Below are 18,713 nucleotides of genomic sequence, written 5' to 3' on the forward strand. Positions count from 1 at the left end.
GGGAAAGCTGCCTAAAATGTCACCAAACCAGAAACTTTTCCCAAAAGCTGGATCTCTGAAAAACTACTTGGACTGTTCCAAATCTGATAGGTTATCGCCCACCTAATCAGATTCCCCATTCAACACCTAAAGATGCCCCTTAATTCATTATTGTTTCCTATGATCCTATTTTACTCCCTCTAGAACAGCATTATCTGAAATCATATTGTTCACTTGATTCTTGGCTGTCCATTAAGAATATAAGAGCCATAGGCCAGGCGCAGTGGCTCATGCCTGTAATCCCAGCCCTTTGGGAGGCCGAGGCAGGCGGATCACGGGGTCGGGAGTTTGAAACCAGCGTGGCCAATATGGCAAAACCCTGTCTCTACTAAAAATACAAAAAATCAGCCCGGCGTGGTAGCACATGCCTGTAAATCCCAGCTACTCAGGAGGCTGAGGCAGGAGAATCCCTTGAACCCGGGAGGCAGAGTTTGCAGTGAGCCGAGATCGCACCACGGCACGCCAGCCTGGGCGACAGAGCAAGACTTCATCTCAAAACAAACAAAAAAAAAGAATACAAGAGCCATAAAAAGACTCAGTGTGAAGGTGTCCCCTGGACTGTACAAAGGCTGCTGTGGCAACACTTTTACCTGCTTTATCTTCCCCAACACATTACCTAGTAAGGCACACCCTGCCTGGGCCACCCTCTCAAGGAGCATTCCTCTTCCTTGGCCTCTGGTGACTCCACTGCAGGTTTCTTATCATCACTAATGTCTCAGCTCAAATGTAAGCTTTTTAAAGGAGGTTGACCATGTGGCCTGGTTTGCCCAGGACAGTCCTGATTTATGACTGTCGTCCTAGTCTTTTTTCTTTTTTTTGAGACAGAGTCGTGCTCTGTCACCCAGGTTGGAGTGCAACGTGTTATCCTCATCTTAAACGTCCCCATTTCCTCTCTAAAGGGTTCCCACTTGGACAATAAACTTTATGGTCACCCATCTTAGGGTAACCCTTAAAAAATAATCCCTGCTGTCATATTCCTCAACAAGGATGATGCTTTATTTCCTTTATACTACTTACCACTATTTTAAAGTATCTTATCTTTTATTTAAATGCTAACTTGGCCGGGTGCGGTGGCTCAAGCCTGTAATCCCAGCACTTTGGGAGGCCGAGACGGGCGGATCACGAGGTCAGGAGATCGAGACCATCCTGGCTAACACGGTGAAACCCCGTCTCTACTAAAAAATACAAAAATCTTGCCGGGCGAGGTGGCGGGCGCCTGTAGTCCCAGCTACTCAGGAGGCTGAGGCAGGAGAATGGTGTAAACCCGGGAGGCGGAGCTTGCAGTGAGCTGAGATCCGGCCACTGCACTCCAGCCTGGGCCACAGAGCGAGACTCCGTCTCAAAAAAAAAAAAAAAAAATGCTAACTTAATGTCTCCGACGACTAAAATATAACCTCCACAATAACACAGAGTTTATGAATATTTCCAGCTCATTCACTACTGTATCTACAACACTTAGAAGAGTACCTCACGCTGTAGGGACCAGCATTTGGAATCTCCACATTGGATCTCTCAGAGTTCCTGTGCAATAACGAGATTAACAGAGATCCTAACTAAGGGCCCAGACCTTGGCTCTGGCAGTTCTTGTTCCAAGGAAGAGGCAGGGTCCTGGGTTCTTATGAATCAGCCTAAATTCATTTAAGGATTGAGTATTTAGAACAACACTTTCATGACTAACCATGTTAACTGAGTTAAAATGTTACTTTTATATTAAAGCAACTAGTTTATATGTTCATTACTCTAGGGATAAACCCTCTGCTCTTCTTTCACTGAATTAAGTAAAATGAGTATTTATATTTTGTGTAGGTATTTATTTTTAAATAGAAAGAGAGTCTCGCTTTGTTGCCCAGTCTGGTCTCAAACTCCTGGGCTCAAGTGATTCTCCTGCCTCAGCTTCTCAAGTAGCTAGGACTATAGGAACATGCCACCAAGCCCAGATTGAGTATTTATATAACTATTCCACCCCCCAAAAAAGAAGAAATGCCAAAAACCAGTAATGATGAAAAAATTGGTTGCTCCTGCTTACGTTAAATAGAACACAGATAACAAGAAACTAAATTTTGGCCGGGTGCGGTGGCTCACGCCTATAATCCCAGCACTTTGGGAGGCCAAAGCAGGCAGATCACGAGGTCAGGAGATTGAGATCATCCTGGCTAACACGATGAAACCCTGTCTCTACTAAAAATACAAAAAAATTAGCCAGGCGTGGTGGTGGGTGCCTGTAGTCCCAGCTACTCTGGAGGCCAAGGCAGGAGAATGGCTTGAACCAGGGAGGTGGAGCTTGCAGGGAGCTGAGATCACACCACTGCACTCCAGCCTGGGCCACAGAGAGAAACTCCATCTCAAAAAAAAAAAAGAAACTAAATTTTAGATTATCTTGCTGGGTGTAAAAATCACTCTCAAACATTTGAAGAAAATATTAATCTAGGCCAAAACTACAGATCAAATAAGTCTGAGAAAAGGAAAATTAAAGTAAGATAACATTTCAATTTGAGGATAACAATCCAAGAGCCAAGGTCAAATATTCTTATAAGATATGAATATTTGGTCTCATTCAGAATGACCTCATTTTCACAGAAATAAAGCTTTCAACACTTCCTCTACCAACAATCTCTGCAGATATTAATTACATAATTAATAAGCAAGAGAGGTAATATGGCATGGTAATTAAGGAGGGCTTTGAGTTAGTCTAGACTTGGATTCAGCCTCTATTACTTGTAATTATGTGACCTGGGCTAAGTCACGTTCTAGAGTTCCTAATCTAAAAAATGAGAATATTGACTCACCTCAAAGGTACTGAGGCAATCTTCAGCAAAATAAACATAGTATAATTACAGCATAGTGCCTAGCAAATAGTAAGAATATATGATGATGGTAATACTTAGATAAGAAACTGCTTTAGATTCTAAAAAAGTTTTCTTCTACCATTTTTGAAAATCTTTCTAAAATTATCTTCTTAAAAATAGTTTTCTTTATCGCCATATAGCAATAGTTGTCAAATTTTAGGCTAATGGGATTAAGGACCTCTGGGACGAATTCAGTATTTTGAACAAACAATCCCATCAATTGAGTTACATGCAGTCCACTGACCACACACTGAATTAAGAGTACACAAGCAAAATTCTACTTTTTCTTGAGGCCTCCAGTTAACCATTACAAACAACAAATACTGAATCCATCGATGATACCCTTAGGGGTTACAGGTGGGTAGGGATTTTGCCTCATGCCAAATGTACCCATTCTGCGACTTGTGACTCACATACCACTGCTACCTCTTTTCCGCTATCAGGCTCAGCTGTCAATTGTCACTATTGTCACAATGCGCCTGTCTCCACTCACTTTTTAATCTTCTGCTAAAATATGTCATAACCTAAAAACAGCCAAGTTTGTCTGAATACCTACAATAAAATTAATGGGTCTGCTCCGGGAAGACCAAAATATAGTAGTAAAGTATAGCAGGAAGCCATGTTCATCCCCTTGAACATCTCAGGAGTCAGTTTTGCTTAAATCCCAGCTTTCAACTGTCATCAGGTTAGCTGTAACTGCCAAATACATGACCTCCAGATAAGTGAAACGTGACACTCATTCTCTCTCTCTCTATATATATATACACACACACACATACATATGTATGTTATGTACATATGATTGTGGACATTTGTATGATGTACACATGTATATGAGGCTATGCAAAAAGGTCCCATTTCCCTGACAGAAGGAAGGACTTAAACAAGACATACATCCACAACAAAATAAGGAATACAGAGAGACACATGGGTTTCTGAATTCTCTCCATCAATTTTGTTTCTGGCTCACTTCATTAGAAGTCTGATGTTTTGAATTATTAATTCTGTATATTAATATGACCTTTCAAATACTTTTTAAAAGTATAATACATAAGGCTCCCCCACAATGAAACATTCTATCTAAATACTTAAGTAGCACCTACACATAAGATTCAAGGCACTTAGTAAACAGCAATTTTATAATGATGGGGACACTCAAGAGTTTTCTCAGAATCACTAAAGTTATGGCCAAAAACTGGATTCAAGGACAAAAACTTGTAACTATTAACTACAGTAAAGACTTAATGACTAGAATTTTTGAAATTTTTGTTATATAAAGAGAATTCACTAAAAGATTGTATTTTAATCTTTTCCTTGTTAGCTTTTAACATATCTTGAACTATTTTTCAGAAAACTCTATCTAAACATAAATCAGTTTTTAAACTTTCAAGTTATTTCAAATCCAACCCTAAACTAAAATTCTACCATCCCCTCTGAGTGTTATAAAGTGATGAATTACAGCCAAGAAAATTCTAATTGTTTCAGTATATCTGTCAACTAAATATTCATAGCTGGGCACAGTAAAACTAGCACTTTGGGAGGCTGAGGTAAGAGAATCAGTTGAGCTCAGGAGTTCGAAACTAGCCTAGGCAACATAGTGAGACCTCATCTCTACAAAAGAAAAAATGTAAAATTAGCCGGGTATGGTGGCACACACCTGTAGTCTCAGCTACTTGGGAGGCTGAGGCAGGCAGATGGCTTGAGTTCAGGAGTTCAAGGCTGCAGTGAGCCATGATCACACCACTGCACTCCGGCCTAGGTGACAGAGCAAGACTCTGTCTCAGAATCATAAAAAACCTCAAAATATTTATAAATTAGAATCAGTTTATGACAGAACTGGTTTATCATATTTTCTTTACAGAAAAAAATTTCCTCTTTCTAGTTTGTTTTGTGCCAAATTTCAAATACCTATCTCCCAATGCATGGGAAGTGTTACTGTATGGGACACTTTTTGTATGGGACATAAAAAAATTTTCTTCTTGTCTAGACATATTATATTAAACTTTTGGTACTGTATTTTCATGAGAGTCATTTAACAATTTCTATTATGTTATATATCAATTTATATTGTTAGTCTACTTACCTATTCAGTTTACACCGAGATGAAAACTTTTAAAAGTTTGTAATAACCTTTGTTGTATTTATTTTAGGAAAGAAATAAAGAGCAGCATGGAATTCGGGTGTCCAGCTCACCACCACTATGCTCCTTGATTTTCAGATCACCATCTCATTCCCAAACACTAATTCTAATGACTAAATTTAAAAAGCTGTTACAAAAACTAAACAATCCTGTACCACTAACAGAAAACTAACTTAGAACTATTTCAAAATGACTCCTTTGTCCCCATTTAAAACTGGCCACCATGTCTCAACAGACAGAAGAAGCATGACCGAGGGCTTATCTTTTAGACTGCTAAGGTTGGACTCTCATATCTGATAGAGTGAGCAATTGTTGAGGGCAGGGATATGAGTGAAAACAGGACAGAAGAAAAAAAAAGAGGCAAGGTATAATACTAGTACACTGGGGAAAATCTACAACTTGTATTTAAATTACTGCTTCATTACTACAAATACTAACTAAAAAAATACAAAATAAATCACTGTTTCACAATGTTCCTTCCCTGTAGAATAAATCTGCCCATTATAGTCTAATTAGTAACTAAAATTACACAAATTGAAAGTGAACTATAGTGTCTCTTTGAAAACCTTACCAATGACACTTATTGTAAAGATGATTTCCAACATTCGTTTATACAGTAAATACCAAGTTCACAATTAGTGCATGGCACCATGCTGGGAACTGTAAAGGAACATGGCAAATTTCACAGAAACATTCTTACCTTCAGCTGAAACCCAGTTTCATTCACAGTCTCCTTCCAGTTACCTTCCTAAAAATTGAAGTTAATTTTAGAAATCATTACTGCAAAGCAAATATTCCAAATTAAATAAATTAAATTCCTATCATTCTGTTCTTACTTCAGCAGGGATTGGAGAGAGAGGTTTAAAAAAATTTCTTTTCACTTCAAAATTAAACATTCAATCCGGCCGGGCGTGGTGGCTCAAGCCTGTAATCCCAGCACTTACGGAGGTCGAGATGGGCGGATCACAAGATCAGGAGATTGAGACCATCCTGGCTAACACAGTGAAACCCTGTCTCTACTAAAAATACAAAAAAAGTAGCCGGGCGTGGTGGTGGGCGCCTGTAGTCCCAGCAACTCCGGAGGCTGAGGCAGGAGAATGGCGTGAACCCGGGAGACAGAGTTTGCAGTGAGCCAAGATCGCGCCACTGCACTCCAGCCTGGGCGACACAGCGAGACTCCATCTCAAAACAAAACAATTCAATCCAACTTCTAAAAGATAACCAAATGGTGCACCCAAGATTTCATAGATCTGAGCTTCAAAATACTGAAGACAAATTTTACTATTATTTAAATGATACCAAAAATACCATCATCAGTATCTTTAAATAGAAAAATGTTAGCCAAAAGAATAACATAATCCATTAATTGGAAATTCATAACAAAAAAATAAATTGCATATAAATTAACAAAAAGATCCTTAAAATAAGTATTCTACAATTTTTTTAAGAAACCCAAATTAAATGAATATTTTACTAAGACTAAATAAAAGAAAAATACCTGTGTTAAAAACAGATAGAAGATTTTGTCTCTACAAAGGATGGGATGTGACGCAATCCTCAAGAGAAAGTTTTCTAAACCAATCCGTCGCCTCTCCACAAAATCTGGATCCATGTTGTCAGCAGAGAGTTTATGCCAAACAAATTCTGCCTAGGTAAACAAAACAATCATTAAGAATAGTCTCAATGCTGAAGACTTCTGAACTACTGCCATTTCACTTCTTACCCGTTTTTCTGGCAGAGGTGGCACAACAATATGTGGATAGTAAACTAAAAGGTAGTTTCTCAACAACTCAAATTCACTATATCGCCGCCACAGTGAGTCTGTTAGGACACTCTGACCATCAGTATGTTCAACTGACCTGAAAAGGAACAGAACGACACTGAAGTTATTTTTTAAAAACAAAAATACATACATATAAACACAATCACCTTTAAAATTATAACTACAGAATGATTATGAATCAAGCAGTAAGTTAAGAACTTTTCATACATTTTCTTTTTCTTTTTTTTTTTCTTTTTTTCAAGACAGGGTCTCACTGTGGACCAGGCTGGAGTGCAGTGGTACAATCACGGCTCATTGCAACCTTGACCTCCTGGGCTCAGGCACTCCACCCACCTCAGCCTCCTGAGTAGCTGGGACTACAGGCACGTCACCACATTGGCTAATACTTTAATTTTTTGTAGAAATGGGGTCCAGCTATGTTGCCCAGGCTGGTGTCAAACTCCTGGGCTTACATCCTTCTGCCTTGGCCTCATGTATTTTCATATTTAATCCTTATGACAGCCCTGTGAGGCAGATATTTATTATCCTCATTTTACAGATGAGGACACAACTGCACAGTATATGCTCTGCCTATGATTACAAAGGTCTGTGGATAAAGCACTCAGATCCATCTGATTTCAAAGCCCTTACTCCTAACCACTTTCTTTCTGTTACAGAAAGTCTGTTTAAACATAAGAGAAACAGTTTTATTAGGAACACTCTAAAAGCCTTAATGTATAAATAATTGATTTTTTAACATGATAAAATCTAGTTTAGCTAGTGCTTCATTAAATAAAAAGCATTTTTAACTTCACTTCTGCCACAATGAGAGAATAACATTCACAACAAAGACCAAGACACCACAAAAACTTCAATTTAGGTTATTAATGAATCAGATTAATCCAAGTACCAAGAAATATCCACAAGAACAAAATATTAATTAGCTCTGAAAGAGTGGCGAAGAGAGGTCATAAAAATTCATCTCTAGCCTTACTTTTAATTATAAAGGGCTGGTAGGCATGTCTCATACATATAATGGTAGGCATGTCTCATACATATAAAAGTTCAACTTACTTTTGGGGGAAAGTTAAGGTAAAATCATATAAAGGATATTTTAAATATTTTGACTACTTAGGATTTCTTGCCAGCTATAAGTAAGTCCAATTAGAAAGCATCAGTCTTCTAAACATTATCAGGACCTTGCTATTTTTCTAATTAGCTTGACAATAACCTGTTTGCCCTCCACGAAATGCACAATGTGTATTTTGTACATTAGGACACAAAGTCATAGAAGTTAAATCAGTCTCCGAATAAAGTCTAGAGAAAGTATTTACATCATGCCATGTACAGCACAATAGATGCTCATTTTTATTATTTTTTAAGTTTGTTACTAAATTTGTTTATTGCATGTTAATAAAAATGAACCAAAATATGAAATGCAAAATGCACAAATGGCTCCCATGGCAAAAATATAGTATTAAATCATAATTTATTTTAAAGAGTATACCTAGACATTAGCTATAACTGATACTATCCCAATTACAATTCCCAACTTCAGCTGAAAAAATACTTGAGTTAATCTCAAGTTTCAAATTATTCAGAATCACTACCAACAAAACACGTAACTTGTAAATAAGTGGATAAATAAAGCCTATAAGCAGTACACCTACAGGGCTGATAGAAGGTCTGTGTAAGCGTTTAAAAACAAAAAAACAAAACAAAACAAAAAAAAGCGGCTGGATGTGGTGGCTCACGCCTATAATCCCAGCACTTTGGGAGGTCGAGGTAGGTGGATCACCTGTGGTCAGGAATTCGAGACCAGCCTGGCCAACATGGTGAAACCCCATCTCTACTAAAAATACAAAAAATTAGCTGGGCGTGGTGGCAGGTGCCCATAATCCCAGCCCCTCAGGAGGCTGAGACAGGAGAATCGCTTGAACCTGGGAGGCAGAGGTTGCACTGAGCTGAGATTGTGCCAACGCACTCCAGCCTGGGCCAACAAGAGCAAAACTCCATCTCAAAAAACAAACACCAAAAAAAAAAAAAAAAAAAACCAAAAAGGCAGGGTCCAGTAGTTTCATTAGAAACTGACTAAAAGCACAGAGAAGACTTTCATTAGACCCCAAAACTACCCCATTTATCTAATCGCTCAACAACTATTTAATAGCACCTAATTGGTTTTCCTTGTAATATTTAACCCTCACAATGAAAATATGATCATTAACCACACTGTACAAATTAGAAGAATAACATACTGCCTTCCAAGCCATCAAGGAATTACTACCTATTCTAAAAGAGACTTACACTTATTTTAGAATAGTTCATATTCAATGAAAAGGAACACATACAAAAAAGTCTTGGGGAATTAAAAACCAGTGACTTTAGTCTTACTCAATCTTAGCCCACTAAACTATAACACTATAGAATAGGCACATACCAAAAACATCCTTTTTAATTTTAAACTTAAGAATTTACTTTGGAAGCTAGAGTTAACACTAATTTCTGAAGTATTTTTTAGGTGGCTAACTTAAAAAAACAAAAACAAAAAAACAAACAAAAACCTCTCAACAACTGAACTATAGACAATTGCTAAAAGGGCTTTCTACTTGTATCCAAAAGGTAGGTAGGTAAGCTACATGACAGAAGTTGAATTTCTAGTTAATATGAAGGGTCAATAATATCCATACTGTCCACAACTGTCTGCAAAACACTGAATTACAAAAACAATGCTACATAATTAAATTAAGAAATTTGATGACTGTGGTTGATGATGAAGGTCAGTTAACCTTAGGGACAGTATAAAACAATCTATTCAAAATCAGTATTTCTCGAATCCCATGTCTATATGATGTGGAGTAGGGAAGAATGTCTTAAAACAGAAAAAACACAAATCATAAAGAGAAAAGAGAGATAAACCTATCTTAAAATGGAAAGGCTTTGTAGTTTAAAAGACAACAATAAAAAATCATGGTCCAGCTGGGCACATTGGCTCACACCTGTAATTCCAGTACTTTGGGAGGAGGCCGAGGCAGGTGGATCACTTGAGATCAGGAGTTCAAGACCAGCCTGGCCAACATGGCAAAACCCATCTCTACTAAAAATACGAAAATTAGCTGGGTGTGGTGGTACAAGTCTGTAATCTCATCTACTCGGGAAGCTGAGGTGGGAGAATCACTTGAGCCCGGGAGGAGGAGGTTGCAGTGAGTCAAGATCACATCATTGCATTCTAGCCAGGGCGACAGAGCGAGACTCTATCTCAGGAAAAAAAAAAAAAAAGGGCCCATGGCCCATCTGTACTGAAAGCACCTGGACCTTTAAATAAAAAATGTAAAATCCTGTACCCCACCCCAAACCGTGAAGTTGTTTAACCAATTTTTCAAGTAATTCCAACATGTTTTTCAGTATAAAAGCCATGTTTTAAAATAAATTTGTATTGAAATACAGTTGTGAAAGTTGACTCAATAATCCTTTTGTGCACCACACATTTATTGATGGTCTACTTAAATATGTATTCACAGTCCAGCTATTACTGATGTATGGTCACTTCTAACTCCCAGGTTCAAATTAGAACTGGGCTACAGAAGAAAATAATGATCCTTTATTTATTTCAAAGCCAAGCATAAACATTATTCAGTTATTCCAGATTACCCAAATCAAGGTTCTCTCCCAGCAGTAAAAGTAATCAATACCTATTTCATTGCCCAAGTGGGTGAAAAAATAGGCATATACCAAATATATCCTTTTTCATTGTAAACTTAAAATTTACTTAGAAGGCTACAGCTAACACTATTTTCTAAAGTATTATTAGTAAAGTGGCTAATTTAACTTAAAAAACAAAAAAACAGAAACAAAAGTCCTCTCACGGGGCCATGATCTTTAAAAAATAACCTTACAAATCTCTGCAATACGTAAACATATATATGTCATGAAATGACCTAATTTTGAGAACCACATTACCTCTCTCTTTTCCTAAACTTACTACTGTATAAAAATTTTCTTGGCTGAGCATGGTGGCTCACGCCTGTAATCCCAGCACTTTGGGAGGCCAAGGCAGGCGGATCACAAGGTCAGGAGATCAAGACCATCCTGGCTAACACAGTGAAACCCCGTCTCTACTAAAAATACAAAAACAATTAGCTGGGCGTGGTGACGGGCGCCTGTAGTCCCAGCTACTCAGGAGGCTGAGGCAGGAGAATGGTGTGAACCCAGGAGGCGGAGCTTGCAGTGAGCTGAGATGTGCCACTGCACTCCAGCCTGGGCAACAGAGCAATACTCCGTCTAAAAAAAAAAAAAAGAATTTTTTTTTTTCCAGAAGATTCTTTTCTCTCTTTTTCTTTCTTTCTAGTGGAAGAAGGAAAACTAAATTTTCAGAATTGTCTGTAGACAACGTTCACCAAGATTTAAACTTTTATTTTGGGTAGAAACACAGACCTGGAAGAAGCCTTGAAAAGTCACAGGGTTCAACATTAAGGCAAGCTCACAGGTAAATCCTATGAAAATGGTAGGTTAAAAATCTTTTTCTTAAAAAAGTATTAACATTGGCCAGGTGCGGTGGCTCATGCCTGTAATCCCAGCACTTTGGGAGGCCAAGGCGGGTAGATCACGAGGTCAGAAATTCGAGACCAGTCTGGCCAACATGGTGAAACCCCACCTCTACTAAAAATACACAGTGGCGGGCGCCTGTAATACCAGCTACTTGGGAGGCTAAGGCAGGTGAATCGCTTGAACCTAGGAGGTGGAGTTTGCAGTGAGCCAAGATCGTGCCACTGTACTCTAGCCTGGGTGACAGAGTGAGACTCCATCTCAAAAAAAAAAAAAAGTAGGCAGGGCACAGTGGCTCAAGCCTGTAATCCCAGTACTTTGGGAGGCTGAGATGGGTGGATCACGAGATCAGGAGATCAAGACCATCCTGGCTAACACAGTGAAACCCCATCTCTACTAAAAATACACAAAAATGAGCCGGGCGTGGTGGCGGTCGCCTGTAGTCCCAGCTACTCGGGAGGCTGAGTCAGGAGAACAGCATGAACCCGGGAGGCAGAGCTTGCAGTGAGCCGAGATCGCACCACTGCACTCCAGCCTGGGCAACAGAGCAAGACTCCATCTCAAAAAAAAAAAAAAGTATTAACATTAAAGCATCATTATAACACTTAACTTCATTTGGTAGTCTTTTTTTTTTTTTGAGACAGTCTCTCGCTTTGTCACCCAGGCTCGAGTGTAGTGGCACAATCTCAGCTTACTGTAATCTCCACCTTCCAGGTTCAAGCGATTCTCCTGCCTCAGACTCCTGAGTAGCTGGGACCACCACACCTGGCTAATTTTCATATTTTTAGTAGAGACAGGGTTTCGCCATGTTGGCCAGGGTAGTCTCAAACTCCTGACCTCAGGTGATCTGCCTGCCTTGGCCTCCCAAAGTGCGGAGATTATAGGCGTGAGCCACCATGCCCAGCTAGGGTTAGTAGTCTATTATTTTACTGGCTATCAACAATTCTCTCATATCTATTTGTTTTAATTGAAAGCACTTCTGCTCAATCTCTGAAGACAGAAAAGAAACAGTACATTATTCTTTATATAAACTGTTTATAACTGGCAACAACAAATTGAGTCTTCCCTTGCCTTTTTTTAGACAAAACAACTCTAATTCCTTTAGCTTTTCCCTTAGGAGGTAAAAGACAATTTTTCTGGTGAGTTTTTATTTCCTACTCCATAATTTGTCTTTTCTCCAACTTTGTCTTTTCTATTTTTACATACCAAGTTCTTTTTCCTTGTTTTTTAAAGGTATCTACTTCCCTTTATTCTTAAATTTACTCCAAGTTCTAAAGTGCCAATCTAAGTGTTTCTGTTTGTTAATTTTTGTAACTCCCAACTGTCCTAAGAGGACTCAGACCTTATTCTCTACTCCTAGAATTCTTTGTTAACCATTTCCACTTGCCCAAGTTCACTTCATACATGCCTGAGAACCTGGTATCCTTTTACAAAAAAGCACAGGGATTCTGAGACCAAGGAATCCTCTAAAGCATGTATCAAGTAACATTCCAGATTCCAAAAGCATTCCACTAACCTTCCCTCTCCCCACAAAACAGATTCATTAAAATATAGCTATCTATATTTTATACCACGCCCAGCTGATTTTTTTTGTATTTTTAGTACAGACAGGGTTTCACCGTGTTGGCCAGGCTGGTCTCAAACTCCTCAAATGATCCACCCACCTTGGCCTCCCAAAGTGTTGGGATTACAGGCACGAGCCACTGCGTTTGGCAGTTTTTAAATTTTTTGTAGGCATGTTGCTCAGTCTGGTCTCAAACTCCTGAGCTCAAGCAATACTCCTGCGTCAGCCTCCCAAAATGCTGGGATTACTGGTGTGAATCACTGCATCCAGCCCTGTGTCCTTAGCCTTTTAATGGGTAAACAGCTGTATCTTTTCTCTGATCGCTTGAACCCAGGAGACAGAGATTGCAGTTAGCCAAGATCATGCCACTGTATTCTAGTCTTGGCAAAAGAGTGAGACTCCATCTCAAAAAAAAAAAAAAAATTAAAAATTAGCCAGCCATGGTGGCTCACACCTGTATGCCAGCTACTCAGGAAACTGAGGTGAGAGAATCACTTGACCCTAGGAGTTTGAGGCTGCAGTGAGCCATGATTGCACCACTGTGCTCCAGCCCAGGCAACAGAATGAGACTCTGTTTTAAAAAAACAACCTTTAAAAAATTCTGTTATACAACAGAGTCTGCATCAATAGCTACCAGAAAAAGCTCTCCATCTACCTGCCCAGGTGTAATTTTCATCACCCACCTTGTTTCAATGAGGTAAGCGGTATATGTTTCTTGCATGTTCATGGCATTTCTTCCAGTTCGTTTTTCTGCTTCTGAAACACTGATTTCTATCTTCTTCAACCAAAAATTATTGTGTGTCATCTGGACAAAAATAAAACAACAACAACAACAAAAAACTCTTTAAGATGGTACTGAAAAAAGTCTCAGCCACATAAATTAAACCCATTATTGGGTTTACATATTTCAAAATAGTTACTTATAGTTCTTGAGTTGCCAGGGGTTGCAAAATGACAGCAGCAAATGATAGCCCTTGTCAACATACAAAAGTACATTAACTTTTCCAGAGGTATTTTATTTATATATGTATTTATTTTTATTTTTATTTTTTGAGACCAAGTCTCACTCTGTCACCCAGGCTGAACTGCACTGGTGCAATCTCAGCTCACTGCAACCCTCACCTCCTGGGTTCAACGGATTCTCCTGCCTCAGTCTCCCAAGTAGCTGGGATTATAGGCATGCACCACCACGCTCAGCTGACTTTGGTATTTTCAGTAGAAATGGGGTTTCACCATGTTGGCCAGGATGGTCTCGAACTCCTGACCTCAGGTGATCCACCTGTCTTGGCCTTCCAAAGTGCTGGGATTATAGGCATGAGCCACTGTGCCTGGCCTTCCAAAGGTAGTTTAAAAGGTACTATATGTTGAATGATTAAAATTTAGACATTTCATAAGTGACTAAGAATAATCTATAGAAATACATATGAAAATATCTTAAAAACACATTAGACACAAAGGATTCCGGGAGGATAGTGAATAGGAAGCACCAGGAATCCATCTCCCCACCTAGACAACAACTGGACTGGCAGACCCTGTCTGATGTAAGTATTTGGGAACTCTGGAGTCCAATAAAGGCTTGCAACTCCTAGGGGAAGGCTTGGATGACAAAATGTGGTTACTTTCTTTTTTTTTTTGAGACGGAGTCTCGCTCTGTCGCCCGGGCTGGAGTGCAGTGGCGCGATCTCAGCTCACTGCAAGCTCCGCCTCCCGGGTTCACGCCATTCTCCTGCCTCAGCCTCCCAAGTGGCTGGGATTACAGGCGCCCGCCACCTTGCCCGGCTAGTTTTTTTGTATTTTTTAGTAGAGACGGGGTTTCACCGTGTTCGCCAGGATGGTCTCGATCTCCTGACCTCGTGATCCGCCCATCTCAGCCTCCCAAAGTGCTGGGATTACAGGCTTGAGCCACCGCGCCCGGCCTGAAAATGTGGTTACTTTCAATCAATTTCAGCTACCTATCCCTTAGTGCCTAACAGGCAGCTGTGCAGCATTCCCATAGCCTGACGAAGCCAGGGTAGGCAAAAAGGGCCTTGTTCTCCAAACATCCAGGATCTCTCCTCTGATCACCAACTGCTTCTTCTAAGACGCACAGACAAAGAAGTAGTGGCCATTGCTGTTGCTCCTGCCCACACTGTTGCAAGCCTCCTGTCCTGGCTGAAGTGACTTCCAGGGGATTCAAAAGCCAGCATCCTATTTTTCCTCCCTTCATTTTTATTTTGACCCTCTTTTGTAAGCCATTTAGTCAGGTGTGGTGGTGCGTGCCTTTAGTTCTGGCTACTAAGGAGGCTGAGGCAGGTGGATCAGTTCAGCAAAGGAAGTCAAAACTAGCCTGGGAAACATAGGAAGACCTTATCTCTTAAAAAGAAAAAATTGGACATTTAAAAACAACTGGATATACAAGGACAATTAGAAAATAATCACACATGCCCAGGAAAAGGCTCAAGCTCAGGAAAGATCTCTAAAGACTTTTAAGTTTACACCTCTCTCAGGTTGATCTTTGGCATGGAGACAGCCTACAGTAATTAAAAAATAAATAATAAATAACAAAAACAACAACCCCCAGGGTAGGAGAAGAATTCGATGTCCAGAGTTACCACATTATTACATGCAAATGCCTAGTTTTCAACAACAACAAAAAAATCACAAGGCATATAAAGAAACAGGGTGGTATGAACCCTCCAGAGGGAAAAAATACATCAACAGAAACTGCTCCTAAAAAAGGCATGATGACAGATCTACTAGAAAAAGACTTTATCCCTTTATCCCCTTTTTCATTTCTTTTTTCCTTTTTTTTTTTTTAGACAGAGTCTAGCTCTGTCACCCAGGCTGGATTGCTGTGGTGCAATCTCAACTCAGTTCAACCTCCGGCTCCTGGGTTCAAGCAATTCCTGTGCTTCAGTCTCCTGAGTAGCTGGGATTACAGGCGTGTGCCACCAAACCGGGCTAATTTTTTTTTTTGAGACAGAGTCTTGCTCTATCGCCAAGAGTGCAGTGGTGCGATCTCAGCTTGCTGCATCCTCCACCTTCTGGGTTCAAGGGATTCTCCTGCCTTAGCCTCCAGAGTAGCTGAAACTACAGGCCATGATGTCCAGGCTGGTCTTGAAGTCCTTGGCTCAAATGATCCACAAGCCTCCGCCTTCCAAGCTGCTGGCATTACCGGTAGGAGCTACCATGCCTGGCTGACAAAGACTTTAAAGTAATCATCTTATAGATGCTCAAAGAACTTAAAGGAAGATGTGAAGAAAGTCAAAAAAATGATTTAAAAAAAATGATGTATGAACAAAACAGAAGTATCAGTACAGAGACAGAAAACTTAAAAAGAAACCAAAAAGTGGCCGGGCACGGTGGTTCACGCCTGTAATCCCAGCACTTTGGGAGGCTGAGGTCAGGAGTTCAAGACCAGTCTAGTCACATGTTGAAACCCCGTCTTTACTGAAAATATAAAAACTAGCCGGGCGTGGTGGCGGGCACTTGTAATTCCAGCTACTCAGGAGACTGAGGCATGGAGAATTACTCGAACCCGGGAGGCAGAGGTTGCAGTGAGCAAAGATCACACCACTGCACTCCAGCCTCGGTGATAGGGCAAGAAAAAGAAAAAAGAAACCAAAAAGAAATTCTGGAGCTGAAAAGTACAGTAACTGAAATTAAAAGTTCACTAGAGGGGTTCAAAGGCAAATTTCAGCAGGCATAAGAGAGAACTGGCAAACTAGAAGATAGGAGAATGGAAATTATCAAGTCCGAGGAACAGAAAAAAGATGGAAGGAAAGTAAACAGAGCTTAAGGGAGAAGCAGGACACCATCAAACCAACATGTGCACTCTGGTAGTAAGGAAGGGGAGAGAGAAAAAGGGGAAGGGACAGTATCTGAAGAAATAATGGTAGAAAATTTCACAAATATGATAGAAGAAATGTATATAAACATCCAAGAAGCTTGACAAATTCCAAAATAAGATGTTTACTGAGACACCTTATAACTTTTCAGAGATAGAATCTTGACAGCAGCAAGACAAAGCAACTGATCATATATAAGGAATCTTCAATAAGGTTATCAGCAAATTTCTCATCAGAAATTTTGGAGGCCAGAAGACAGGGGGCTGATTATCTTCAAAGTGCTAAAAAATAAAAATAACTGTCAATCCAGAATCCTGTATCTAGCAAACTGTCCTTCAAAAGTGTAGGAAAAATTAAGACATTCCCAGAGGCAGGAGAATCGCTTGAACCCAGGAGGCGGAGGTTGCAGTGAGCCAAGATCGCGCCACTGAACTCCAGTCTGGGCAACAGTCAGGCTCCGTCTCAAAAAAACAAAACAAAAAAAATAATGAAAACGAAATTATAAAAATAAGTCAATTTACAATAGCATCAAAAAGTAAAAAATACTTGGGAATTAAGGTGGTAAAAGACTTGTACAATGGAAACTAAAACATTGCTAGAAATTAAAAGAAGATAAATAAATGAAAACACATCCCATGTTCATGATTTGGAAGATTTAATATTATTAAGATATCAAAACTACCCAAAGCACTCTATATATTCAATGCAAACCCTATGAAAATCCCAATGGCATTCTTTGACATTCTTTGCAGAAATAGGAAAACTCATCCTAAGAGTCATATGGAATCTCAAGGGACCCCAGCTAGCCAAAGCAATCTTGAAAATGAAGCATAAGGCTGGGCGCGGTGGCTTACGCCTGTAATCCCAGCACTTTGGGAGACCAGGGTGGGCAGATCACGAGGTCAGGAGATGGAGACGATCCTGACTAACACGGTGAAACACCGTCTCTACTAAAAATAAACAAAATTAGCCGGGCATGATGGCGGGCGCCTGTAGTCCCAGCTACTCAGGAGGCTGAGGCAGGAGAATGGTGTGAACCCGGGAGGCGGAGCTTGCAATGAGTCGAGATCACGCCACTGCACTCCAGCCTGGGCGACAGACCAAGACTCTGTCTCAAAAAAAAAAAAAAAGAAAAGAAAAGAAAATGAAGCATAAATTTGGAGGACTCATACTTCCTAGTTTCAAAACTTACTACAAAGCTACAGTAATAAAAACAATATGGTACTGACATAAAGCCAGGTATATAATGAAATCGAATAGATAGTCCAGAAATAAACCCTCGAATACATGGTCAAACAATTTTGTGACAAGACAGTTCGATGGGAAAAGGACAATGTTTCCAACAAATGATGCTGGGGAAACTGAATATACACATATAAAAAAATTATATTAGACCCTTACCTAACACCCTACACAAAAACTAACTTTAAATGGTTCAAAGACCCAAGCATAAAACTCTCAGAAGAAAACACAGGGGAAAAGTTTCAAGACATCGGATGTGACCATGGTTTCTTGGATATGACACCAAAGGCATAGGCAGTAAAAGAAAACACTGGCAAATTGGACTTCATGAAAATGAAAAATGTCATTCATCAAAAGACAGTATTAACAGGCCAGGCGAGGTGGCTCACGCCTGTAATCCCAGCACTTTGGGAGGCGGAGGCAGGAGGATCACTTGAGGTCAGGAGTTCAAGACCAGCCTGGCCAACATGGCAAAACCCCATCTCTACAAAAACACAAAAATTAGCCAGGTGTGGTGGCATGTCTGTAATCCCAGCTGCTTGGGAGGCTGAGGCAGAAAAATCGCTTGAAACCAGGATCCAGAGGTTGCAGTGAGCCAAGATCACACCACTGCATTTCAGCCTGGATGACAAAGCGAGACTCTGTCGCGAGAGGAAAAACAAAACAAAACAAAAACGAGACCAGCCTGACCAACATGGAGAAATCTCGTCTCCATGAAAAATACAAAATTAGCCGGGTGTGGTGGCACATG

General features: G+C 39.9%; 1 protein-coding gene across 1 annotated transcript in view; it reads right to left on the reverse strand.

Annotated features, from left to right (window-relative positions):
* SNX4 (sorting nexin 4) overlaps positions 1–18,713 on the reverse strand; it is a 79,683-nt gene that overhangs the window by 49,116 nt on the left and 11,854 nt on the right. Inside the window, exons 2-5 of the mRNA XM_023215228.2 lie at positions 13,577–13,698; positions 6,749–6,884; positions 6,524–6,673; positions 5,726–5,773 (exon numbers count right to left, since the gene is read on the reverse strand). Coding sequence (XP_023070996.2) covers positions 5,726–5,773; positions 6,524–6,673; positions 6,749–6,884; positions 13,577–13,698 — 456 coding nt within the window. The remainder of the gene's footprint in view (positions 1–5,725; positions 5,774–6,523; positions 6,674–6,748; positions 6,885–13,576; positions 13,699–18,713) is intronic.

This window comes from Piliocolobus tephrosceles, chromosome 2 (genome assembly GCF_002776525.5).
Source record: "Piliocolobus tephrosceles isolate RC106 chromosome 2, ASM277652v3, whole genome shotgun sequence".
Classification (NCBI taxonomy): domain Eukaryota; kingdom Metazoa; phylum Chordata; class Mammalia; order Primates; family Cercopithecidae; genus Piliocolobus; species Piliocolobus tephrosceles.